Source organism: Triplophysa dalaica, chromosome 4 (assembly GCF_015846415.1).
Source record: "Triplophysa dalaica isolate WHDGS20190420 chromosome 4, ASM1584641v1, whole genome shotgun sequence".
Classification (NCBI taxonomy): domain Eukaryota; kingdom Metazoa; phylum Chordata; class Actinopteri; order Cypriniformes; family Nemacheilidae; genus Triplophysa; species Triplophysa dalaica.
Window position 1 is genome coordinate 11439293 of NC_079545.1, and position 12407 is coordinate 11451699.

Consider the following 12407-nt stretch of genomic DNA (forward strand, 5'->3'; position numbering starts at 1 on the left):
CCGCTTCAAAATGAATATTAAACACCACACAAACACACGCACACACACACGCACACACACACACACACTGGCACATAACATTAAGCAATTTACCAGTTATAAGCCAATCTACTAGCAAAAATTCTAACTAGACGGCCAAATCACAGGAGGTAAAACATTTTCGCAATCTATTTCCGTCTCCCAACACTTATTTATATCTAAACATGTCTTTGTTTGTTTTTGACAATGTGTCTGAGAATATTAGACCGCAGAGACGTGTAAGGACAGGAAACAAGAAACCCAATCAAGCAAACCACGTCTTTCATACTAATGTGTCTGATTCCCATTTGCAAGAGAAACTGTTGGCACACACACACTCACGCGTACGCACTTTACCCAGAGGAGACCGTGTGTGTCAGTCAGGCTATTCTAATTGATGTTAAAGGTCCCCAAGGAGCATCACTGTTAGTATTGCACGCCGTGTACTACACCCTTCTCTCTCTTTCTCTCTTGCGCAGACACACTTTCTAAATATGATCTGTCCTTTGAACATTTCTTCACACTAATACCCTCTTTCTTCATAACACATTATATAGCTCTATTGATATTGTGCTTCATTGTCAGACAGATGTTTATCCCTTAAAATTAAGTTAAACGTGACTTTTTGTGTGGTCCTAAAGTGCAAACGATGCCTAAAAACTGCAAAATCACATTCGAATGAGACCACTGTAGGTTAAGATTTTCCTCAGGATTATATACTTGGTAGCCATACAATATTTAATTGCAAAATAAAAGTAAAACATGGCAAAAACCGTAAGCCAAGGTCTGTTAAGGTGGTCCTAAATTGCAAATAAGGCTTGAAACCAAGCCAAATCACATTCCAATTTAAATCTTATGATGTGAAAAGTTAATGCAAAGGCTATGTTTAGAGGGAATAGAAAATATCATTACTCTGGTACGAAAACAATAGAAGCTTATGAAATGTCCTCAATAATACAGTGAAACAAATGTGTCTACATCTGTGTTTTAAACATCTCTATATCTTGGCCCCTACAGGAGAGTGATCGGGATCTCTTTTCCTCTCTTCCTCTTTCTTCCCTCACTCCAACCCATACTAACAGCCACCAGCATCATAGGAACCCCTTCACCACCCTTCCCCGTCCCTTCTCCGCTTGTGGCACCAGGATGGACACAGAGAAAAAGTTGGGTCCCCAGCAGGGTCTGGAAGTGAGCCTGTGGGTGCATGTGCAGGTTTCTTGCAGGATGAGGTTTACTTACAAGCCCAATTCGAACGTACTTACAATCATGTACTAAAAAGAGATTTTGATAACTCCGGTTATAAGGTAAATCCATACTGATAAATCCATTGGGAGAGAGAGATGGAGTGGGCGGGGCATTGGAATCAATTTTCAATACGAACACGACTGCGTGTTAAAAAAAAAAAGAGCGTGCAGCATGTGAAAATTCCCTGTGGACCACAGACATCGGTTCTCAATCCATGAGGAAAGGTCAAAGTATGCAGATTTCTACTAAATCCAGTGCAACTTCGGTAGTAGATTTGGGTGATAGCTTTCACTTTAGCTGCGCATTTAAATATTTCTGAGTAAACACGCTAGGCTCTCTAGTGGGATCTTTTCTATCAGGCGTTGGGAAGTGATAATCTCTCTCAACCAGATTGGCTGTTGTGACCCTACACATGATGTCACAGCACCGTATGTGCATCTGATTGGGTGCCAAAACCCTCTTTGACTCAAGAAAAAAGATGAGACACAAACAGAACACACGGGTAAGTATTTTCACAATTGAAAAGAGTAAATGAAGAGAGCGAGTTTAAAGTCCAGCATAGAGGTCATTGGTATATCTTCTACAAGCCCGTGTCTCCAGGGTGCGCTCCGATGAGCGAGGCTCTGCCCTCATGCTCAGACTTTCATGTCGCCATCTAAGCTACTGGCAGACAGACGGGGGGGCGGAGTGCGTGGTGATGGGGGGACGCTACAAATGTCACCCAAACAGCGAGATTTAATTAGAATGACAAGCTCTGACACGGGAGAATGCGGCCACATACTCAGAGAATTTAGGCATGCTGAAAGCAAGCGGCTATGATTTATAATTTAACTAATGACTAGCGTTTCATTTTCATTTCTGGGCTGGAAGGGGGAAACTCAACAGGCCTCTTCACTGAAGCTAATCTAATACGATATTTTTAAAAGCGGCTGGTCAATGATTTTTTTTCTAAAGCACGTCGCTCTATCGCTCTTTCGACTACTCTCCATACCTCCACTTTGCACTTTCGACGCTTCTTTCTGCTCAGCCGGGGAAAGAGGTGCGATAATGGAAACGACCCCCTTCCTATCGCGCCCTCGCTCTCGTTTCGCCCGCTAAGCTCCATGAGCTCGGGGGAAATTGATTGTCTGGCGGGCCGATCCGTGCGCTCACAGCTGATGCTGGAGCCAGTTAAGTCCTCTTTTATTAAGGGAACAAGGCATTTTTAATAGGAGTCGCACCAATGAACTTCACAGATGCTCCTCATCTGCATGTTGAGGGGGATGTTTTTATTTCACTGAAATAACCTCTCTCTCTCCTCGGGTGAGATCTGAGGTACAGCAAACCAAGCAGGTAACGGTTTTGCTCAGTCATCTCCAGACTGCCTGCCTGCTGCTCCAGACTTCACAAGAGGAGCTGTGATAGGAGCTGGCTGCAGGCAGCAGACCATAGTCTCTGTCTTTCTCCTGTCTGCAGCCTCAGACAGTGTAGTCCCACTGAAACCAGAGCACAGACACTGAAACTATAATCAATTACAAGCACACAAATCATTATTGTTATGAACTTTTCTCAACCAAAGCAAACGGAGAGACCAGAAGGTGAAACTGTACGAGAGAGTGAGCGAGTTACTTTAGTACTAATACTTAAAAGAATCTATCAAAATGGGAAATAATATATACTATTAATGTTTTTAACATGTGTAATTCTGTAAATATGTATATTTAATGCTTCTATGCTCTGGCAATTTAAAGACAGTTTGTCATGCCAATAAAGCTTTTCGCATCTGAATCTTAGGGATTAAGCGAGTGAGAAGCTGTTTGTTTCTATTGATTTCAGCTCTGGACCCCTACTGACTGGTTCTTAATAAGGAGCGGTTGAGAAAGGAAGTGGCAAAATCCTACTGAAATTGGAGGAAGGGAATCAATGTGCTCAGGCATGGCGGTCTCCGTCTCTTCTCTTTATGCTCTCATTGGTTTTATCTACTCAAACATCACTATGTTTGCCAATGGCCCCCAAGCAACATTTTCGGCCTTTAAACTTTGTAACCACCTTCAAATCCTGCATTTCCATGCATCCTTTCGACCTTCACTGTAGAAGCTCTTTTATCATTTTATCTTGTCGTTGAAAAGAACCATTTTTGGTTCCACAAATAACTATTGACTTAAAGGTACTTGCAATAACAATTGTGCTGTTCAAGGTAACAATCGGATGTTAAAGGTTCTTTATGTTAAGGGCTTTCAAACTGGGAGGGCCTTCAGGTTAAAAGAGGTCCCTAGAAATTTCAGGGAAAACGATAAAAGCAAAATAGTAAACGTTTAAACAAAACGAAAAAAAACATTATTATTGTTTCATTTCAAGTGTTTATTAGATTAGATTAGATTAGATTCAACTTTATTGTCATTACACATATACAGGTACAGTGTAACGAAATGTAGTTTAGGTCTAACCAGAAGTGCAATTAGCAAGTGCAGATATACAGTGTGAATAAATACAGAATACAATATTAGGAAAATAATTTACGTTGGGCATGTACTATGAAAATATGACAATCGGTATGTACTATGAACAATATATACAGAAGGCTATATACTGTGAACATTAATGTACAGGAGGTTATGAACAGATAACAATATAGACTATACAATAGTGCAAGTGACTTGAGTGTGCATTAGTTACAGACATTAGCTATTAAAGTTACAGTGCAGTAGATGAGTTAATGTGGTTATTAAAGGTACGGTGCAATACATGAGTAGATGCAGATATACAGTTACAGTGCAGTAGATGAGTTAATGCAGTTATTAAAGTTACAGTGCAGTAGATGAGTTAATGTGGTTATTAAAGGTACGGTGCAATACATGAGTAGATGCAGATATACAGTCACAGTGCAGTAGATGAGTTAATGCAGTTATTGAAGTTATAGTGCAATAGATGAGTAGATGCAGTTTGTTATGCGATAGATGCAATAATGCAATAGATGAGTTACAGTGCAGTAGGTGAGTTAGTGCAGTTATTAAAGTTACAGTGCAGTAGATGAGTTAATGCAGTTATTAAGGTTACAGTGAAGTAGATGAGTTAATGCAGTTATGAAAGTTACAGTGCAGTAGATGAGTTAATGCAGTTATGAGAGTAGTCCATTAGTGCAAATGAGCATTCAGTGTAATGTTCCTGGTGTGCAAGTGAGCAGTATAGAGTGCAAATGATGCGTGTAAACAGTCCGGTAGAGCAGATACATGAAGTACTGGTGTGTACAGTTCCGTCATGCATGGCAGCCCTGTAGTGCAATGTAAACATTATAATAGCAGCATTAAGTTAAAGTTATGAGAGGTAGTGAAATCAGTGGGGAGCAGAGCAACATGCATGGTTTTCAGAATTGTTTATATTTGTATCTTCCTAGTGTTACAGTACAAATAAACTTGAATTGAAAATGTCTCTTCAAGGTTACATAAATAGGACGCAAACGCCTGGCCTGAAGTTAACTTGTTTAATCATTTATTTTATATTTCGTTACATTATTAGTCATTTATATTAACATTTTATTGGCTATTTTATTGTCAAATGTATGGAATTCAATTAAAACTACTTAACAGTAACTGATTCTTTGCGGAGGTCTACCGAAAGTAAAGTTTGGGCCACATAACGTTAATGTTGTTTGCCAATGAAACAGTCTATACATTTCACGAGTGTAGCCAACTACTGGAAACAATATGTTGTCTTTACATTATTACATTTGCTATTTATCTAACAAAGCCGAAATGTTCTTTACACATAAAAATTAAAGATGGGTGTGTATTTGAAAAAGGGGGTCCCACACACATCTTATTTGGGTCATAGGCATCATAAAGTTTGAAAACCCCTGCTTTATGGAACCATTAAGGTGACCCTTTCTTCGAAAGCTCTTTCATCCCACTCCTATCTGCATAGGAAGGAGAAAGCAGAATGATACCACGCTGATCAGTGAACAGCAGGAGGAACACACCATCCTATTACCTTTAAGCTGCTCTGAGCTCACAGCTGAACCTCAGGGATAGCCGTTAGGAGTTACACATTCATCTGCCCATCCTTACTGTAATCAGCTTGCGCATGTGGAATATTGCCATGTCAACAAAAGGAACCAAAGTCATGGAAAAATCCAAACGCAAGACAACCCCCCTCTATTCTTTCCTTTCTTTCCCTCCTCATTACAGGAAGAGCTCCCTCAATTTAAATCTAATCTGAGGCTTTAAGGCGAGCCGCCGGATCTTCTATCGGACAAACACAGTGTTCTTGAATCCGGGAGCCTGTCAGACTGAGTTTAGTTTGTCTGTAAAAATTCTCGTGAACCCTTAACAAACAGGGACACCTAACTTTAGACACCACGCTCCAAAAAAAACACAATGAGAGAATGTTTTGCGCAAGTACTGTACGTGTGAAACCCTCATCTGGAAAATAAGCAGATTTGTTTGTGCGCCATGTGTCCGTGTGGGTTAGCAAGGACGTTTTTAGCTGCAAATGTTTAGCTAACCTGAAGGCCAGGGTTGAGGTGAAGCCTTGAAGCCATGTTGAGAAGCTTGTTTGTCATTATTGCCGATACTGTGGCTTTTGAACGATGAAACTGAATACAAACGATCCATATATCGTCACAAAATCTGGTAGTTAGTCACAGATCAGTAGACAGCCGTTATACAAACCGTGTACAGTATTTAACAGATCTGATGTTTTACTTCTGCTAAAGTTACCTGGAACTACCAGTATCATTTCTGGTTATCAGATACAACAAGATATGAGAGCATGTTGAGGTACGATATGTTAACAGAATCACACAGCTTGTTATTAATGATTCCAGATCTGTTCAAATTAAATAATAAGATAAAGGGAAAGTACAGCACAACAGAATATATTTAACTACAGAATGCAAGTGTAGGTCAACATACAGTACAGGAAGAGAGAGAAGATTGTGAGGAAACTCAAATACAAGAATAAAAAGCCACTAGCGTTTGATTTGAGGCCGTGAATAACAAGATGTTAGTATTGTGAAGCTTCTTGGAGCATCAAATGAATATAATTTCAAGTTGCTGGGGGTCAGAATGCCATAAAATGATCTTAAGATCTCTTCAAGCTGGCACAAAAAGCCGCAAACGTAAAATGTGTTAAAGAAAATCTATAGTCAGTTTGTTTTATTCATCTGCTCCTGTACAGACAGATTCAATTATTCTGAGCATCGTTAGACGCAAGTCTAACATACTGTGTCAGTGACAAACGCAACAAAAACTATTTACTTTCAAGCACAGATGTTGGCCAATAATAAAATATTAATGATCAAAATAACCTGATAAAAAGATCAGAACATTTGAAACAATCAAACATGAGAAATCTACACTACCAGTCAAACGTTTAGGATCCCAGACTAATTCATTTAAAAAAAATTATACATATTAAAATATAATTATGAAGAAAATGCGAATGAAGAAAAATGTAAATAAATCAACATTTTAGCATCTTCACAGTTTGTGTAAAATCTACTTTTGGCATTTTATTAGCCAACGTCTTGAGGTCTGATCCAAAAATGCTTTTTAATTCATATTTAGGACTTTCTATCCATTCTGGACTTTTATTGGCGGCTTTTCTTTACTTTACTTTATCCAATCATGCATTCTAATAAATGTTCGTTTTGTTATGACCGAAATGAACATGTTGGCACACCTATATTTTGGTCTGGGAAAATCACTTAAAACAATTTAAGCCTTTTTCCACCTAATCTCAAACTTTTGACCGATACCGTAAATACAGACTGAGTGTGAACGTTTTTATGTGTTTTCTGCTCACATTTGCGGTTGATGTGCTGCGTTGCCTCCAGACTCTTGCTGCTGCAGACGGCTGTGGCGTGCTGGGGCGCAGGATTCTGCCTCCTCTGCAAACAGGCCAGCATGACTGCGCAGACGCAGGTACAATTTTACAGCCGCTGGTTTGCCGAGGCCGACCTGAAGAAGGAAAAGAGTACACTTAGCATTAAATAAGTGAAACTTATAGATAATGTTGGAAAAGACATTTGGGAACCATATATATGGTTACACACACACATATAAAAGACATATATGTCTTAAATTCGGCTCTATTAGCTCACACCTGTGAAGCACAGGAGGAGAAACTTATGTGAGGTGGAAGTCTAATGTTGCTCCAGCTGCCCCTCTGCTCTGTGGTCTGAATTACAAACACACACCTGCTGCATCACATGAGAATCCAACAGCCTCATCCTTCCTGGCCAACCCAAAACACTCATCCATCAGCGGCCTATCGCAATTTTCCTTCACACGAGAAACAAAGCTGTTCCAAAAACCAACGCGAACAGAACAAATCCTGTGTTGACCTGAAGGAAACGCTTTCTAGGTACTGATGTGTGTTTTTATGAGATGATGGGTTTTAGAAATAGAGAGAATGCGACAGAGAGAGTGTGAGAAAACCGTCTGTCTGCAGTTCAGATGGCGACTGACGCAGTGTTTTGTCAGAACAAGGCTAGAGGCGATTTACAGGAGCTTGTCAGAGTGGCTGTTTGGAGTACGAATGTCCAAACAGTGTGTGTGTGTTTGTTTGTGTGTGTATAACATGCTGATGAGTTGGGTGGGGGGGCCAAATGCCAAGCGCACATCAGGGCCAGTGACGGGCGTAATCAATCTCCCCCCGGGCCATAAATCTCTGGCTGTATTCCTCTGCATCCTTCCATCTTCTCCCTCGCTTTAGAGGAGGTGGAGAAGGGGCTCGCTGCCAGGCAGCCGACACAGGAAACGGCAGCTCTGTCGGTGAATACGTGATTGGGAGCATCTGACGGCAGATCAGGGGGCCGCCCACCATCAGCGCCTACCCAGTTTTAAGATGCAAAGTAAAAACTAAAATCAGGGTAAAATGTGCGGAAAATGGCATCATGTTAAGCAACAAGGAAAAGGCCACGGGAGTAAATGGAGGTAAAATGCTTTGCATGCATTATATAGTAGATTCATCTTCTTACCAAGATCAGTACTATTATTTCATCTCCAATGTGCAAGGGTAGCGTACTTTGATTTTTATTAACAACACATGTGATCTGATCATCAGGCATGAGGCATTTACAGGCAGGTCCAGAACTTTTTGGTTAATTTTTACCAAAGTTCATGGTATGTATTTGTGTGAATTTTCTAGTAAAGTATTTTCTGAATAAAGAATGACAGGTTTGGATTTTGGGTGAATTATCCCTTTGAACAAATGCTAAACAACCTTTAGCTTTATTAAAAATAGCCTGACAAGTCCTCCTGATTTTATCAATCTGACTTTCAGAAAAAGAAATCCAGTCAATCACAAAGATTGCTAAATCACTCTGTTTAGTTGACATGAGAAATCAGTGTTAAAGATCGCAACTCATCGGTACACATCTCTGTCTCTCCAGTCTCTTCAATGGTTTTCTGTCACAGCAAGGAAATGGATTAGCCCGAGACTCTTTTTCCAAAAATCTGCACGTGAATGCGGACAGATGAGAAGGAGCTGAGAGTAGAATGAGAGCGAGATCGACAAGCAACTCTTTGTTGCCTGTCTGGTTGTCAATATTTATTTATAGTACATACACATTCAACTCCAAATTGTGTTACTATGTTGGCTAACATGTGCTTGTGTGAATAAATCAACCGCAACAGCAATAAAGCCTGCGCAAAACGACAGCAGACGCAACAATGTCTAGCTTTGATCACTAGCGACAGATCTCCAGTTTGTTACTTTGTGACATTGACTCATTTAACACTTACAAGGTTTGTTATCACCTTTATTGCCCTCAAACTGCTGGGTTTATGAGCTGTTGTTGAGAGCAAATGTCATACAAAACCCAATGTTCAATCAAACGGTCAGATTGTAGAACGTATGACTGATTCCTTGTCTCATGAATGAGAAATAGCCTGATCGACAGCATATTAGTCACTCAACAGCATCCTGCTTGAATTTGGTTAGTGTAAAAACCATACCTGTATATTTGCGTTAAGAGGTGAGGGCTCTATCCTAAAACCATATTGAATGTTACAATTTCTCCCATTAATTTTTGAATAAGTGGTCAGTTTCCACCTATGCCGTCTCCGACAGCCCTAACCATTAGTATGGTCTCACTACACTAATGCTTAAAAGGACCGCGAAATCCCTAGCCGAGACGAGAAATTCTAGTAAAAGAAATTTGGAATACTGTGCGCAAGTCGGTTTCCGCATTCAAAGTGCTTTTGAATCTGTAACCATATACAGTCCAGGTGGACATACCCACTTAGTTTGTCTGATGCATGCCGAGATCTCCAGCGGGAGAATTAACCTCACGCTGGCCTGAGCCCTCTATATTCTCTGAAGTGCCCTTCTGTGGGAGAGCTGAACGATCGATAGGCTGAAAAGTGAGGGAAGGTGAGAACAAAAACAGGTATAAGTGAGAACAAAAGAAGAGTGGAGAAAATAACACAAAAAGCACGATGGGAAATGTGAGAGAGACAAAAGTTGATTTCCTGTCTATAAAATCTTTGCGCGTCATCCATTATGACCAAGAAAGACCTTTAGATAATCTAAGTGTATTGATGTAAAGGGTAGCGAGGGGGAGATGGAGAGAGGGCCTGCATTTGAGAAACCAGGGGATGGATGGTGGGGGGCTTCTCTTCCTAATTGAATGGTGACCTGCCAGCTCGGTGTGTGTGTGAGAGAGAAACAGAGACAGACACAGCACCCCATGTAGAGCTTTTAAAAGGCTTGTGCATGTCCCCTCTTAATAAGCCCAAACAAGTTAATCCAATCGACACACCCAGTCCCTTTTCTTCAGCTTCAACAAGCAGCCACTACAGTTCCCTATAATCCCTCTCTCTCTCTCTCTCTCCCTCTCTCTCTCTCAAACACACACACACGATAAATTGAAAGCAATGAAAAAGCCCATTAGACGGACAGACAGTGTTCTCGACCCCTTTTAGAATACACTTTGTATTGAATTTAGATAAAACTAATTGTATTAAAGTTTAGTAGCAATTAAAACCTAACTTTAATAATCATTTTGGGTCAAAAACTGTGTCACACTGACACACGTACAAATATGCAGTGTATGCAGGTGGAGAAAATTTACGAAATCACAATAACCCAGCCAGTCCCGCCCGCATACAGACACAGTGCAATGGGACAAGGACAAACACGGATGCAAAACACAAACAAACAAAACCGTGATAGGGACATCTGCAGACAGGCACACACTCAGGGTCATAAATACAGGGATTGCTAACAAGACTGCACGCACACAGACACACATGCATGCAAAGGGAGACCCGACACAGGCCTGCGGACACATGAATGCCGGAGAGGATGTAAAACCTACAGAGCCTCACAAAGCGCAAACAGTCCAACCGAAAACAAACAAACAACGCACACGCAAGCTTTCACTATACATACAGTCTCATTCAGTGACTGACAATATATGCATACAGCATCCACATCTGCTGCCACGCCGTTTCCATTCCGGGGTCAAACACAGGTCATCCATTGTTGCAACTGTAAGCAGATGGGAGAGCATTTATTTTGCTTCTAGCGGAACGTACGTAAACATATGCCGGCAGTAAATTTGTCCTTTCAATCTATCTCCGTCACGGCACACAAGACTGTGCGCCTGTTATCTCGAATCGGCTGAGATAAGACGCTATGAATGTGTGGAGGAACATGTCTTTTACAATAGACGGATAGGACTCATGTATTCACAAATTCACTCAAAATCCCCTTTTTAGTAAAACAACATTTTGAGTTTTTACACTGTTTGCTGGCGTAGCTCTTTTTTAATGCTGAAGAGAAAAGTCGAGTCTTTAAAATAAGCTTTGTGGATGACATCTCTGGCATTGTGTTGATGAAGAAACAATCATTTTGGGTCAGTATCAATCAATTCTCGGAAACAAATCAAACTAAAAAAAATTTGTCCATTATATGCATTTATTACTATATAAACTGAGAGAAAAAGAAACGCTTGCATACGCCAGGCCTAAATCACTGGTAGTCCGTAAACAATAACCAACCCTTTAAAAAAAGCACCGCTAAACTAAAAAGGAACAGTGCCGACCATCAAACTGTCACCCATCTAATCTCATTCACATAACACTGGGACGCTGTTTAGGATTAACACGAGATGAAAACAATGGTCCATTCTACCCACAACACCCCCAACCCTTGAGGGCATTCATTTGTTAGTCTGAATATTCAAGCGCCTTCTCTCGCCATATTTTGTTCATTGTTTGTTGAGCTTTTTGATCGCAGCCTAAGGGGATGACGGCTGAAAGATGATCCTCCGTCATTTAAGAAAATGAGGAACGAGAAGTACAAACGCCTAAATCATGACCAGACGGTCAGCCAAAACGACTGAAAGCTTAATGTACCATCGACAGCTCGAATCAATAGAAAAATCAAAAGAAAAGCCAAACTGTTTTAAAAACCCTATGTACAGTGTCAGTGCACTCACTTCGGTATCCCAGAATGCACTTGCAGGCCTGCCGACCTCAATTTCCCATGAGTCATTACCATCGAGTGAGAAACAATCAATTACTGGAAGAAATACATTTTGAAAGCCAAAATAACACACAGTTGGGTTCGACTGTAACCTAGAACACTTTTATAATGACTGTAACAAAACCAGTAAAGGCAAACCAAAAGAAACTGTAATGCGATCTATATAGATCAAACACTGCCCGGATAAAAGAAATGCACATAAACATTGCACTATTAGTTGTCTCCATTATAGCTGTTTGGTTAATGGCGCAAAGACATAACAATCCAGTCGAAGACTCTTTAATAGCATCCTATTACGGAGCTGACAAACTGATGTTGACTTGTGTAAATACGGCTATGGAATACCTTATCAACCTCATAGCAACGGACTTGCATGCAGTTTTGCACAGTAAAGCCATTAAGAAAATGTTTAAATCTAGTTTGGCTAATGGTCGTCATTTCTATCACACACACTATTATAATTTGATGAATGCCATTGTACTGTTCATCTAAAAAACAAATTTTGTCTCCAGTAATGTGACTGGCTTATAACCTCACATGACCGTCTTATCCTCAAGGACGCACACACATGTACACCTCTACCTCTCATCTGCTTTCCACTGTGTTTATCTGAGATAAGACTCCCCTACGTGTGTGTGTGTGTGCTTATATGAGCTTCATAGAAGGGTGTC

General features: G+C 40.5%; 1 protein-coding gene across 3 annotated transcripts in view; it reads right to left on the reverse strand.

The window, feature by feature from the left end:
- The window catches only part of fam222aa (family with sequence similarity 222 member Aa), a 51190-nt gene that overhangs the window by 15107 nt on the left and 23676 nt on the right, over positions 1-12407 (reverse strand). For all 3 annotated transcript variants that reach the window (XM_056745871.1, XM_056745870.1, XM_056745872.1), the window contains one exon: positions 7045-7199. In XM_056745871.1, coding sequence (XP_056601849.1) covers positions 7045-7147 — 103 coding nt within the window. In that variant the 5' untranslated portion in view covers positions 7148-7199. The remainder of the gene's footprint in view (positions 1-7044; positions 7200-12407) is intronic.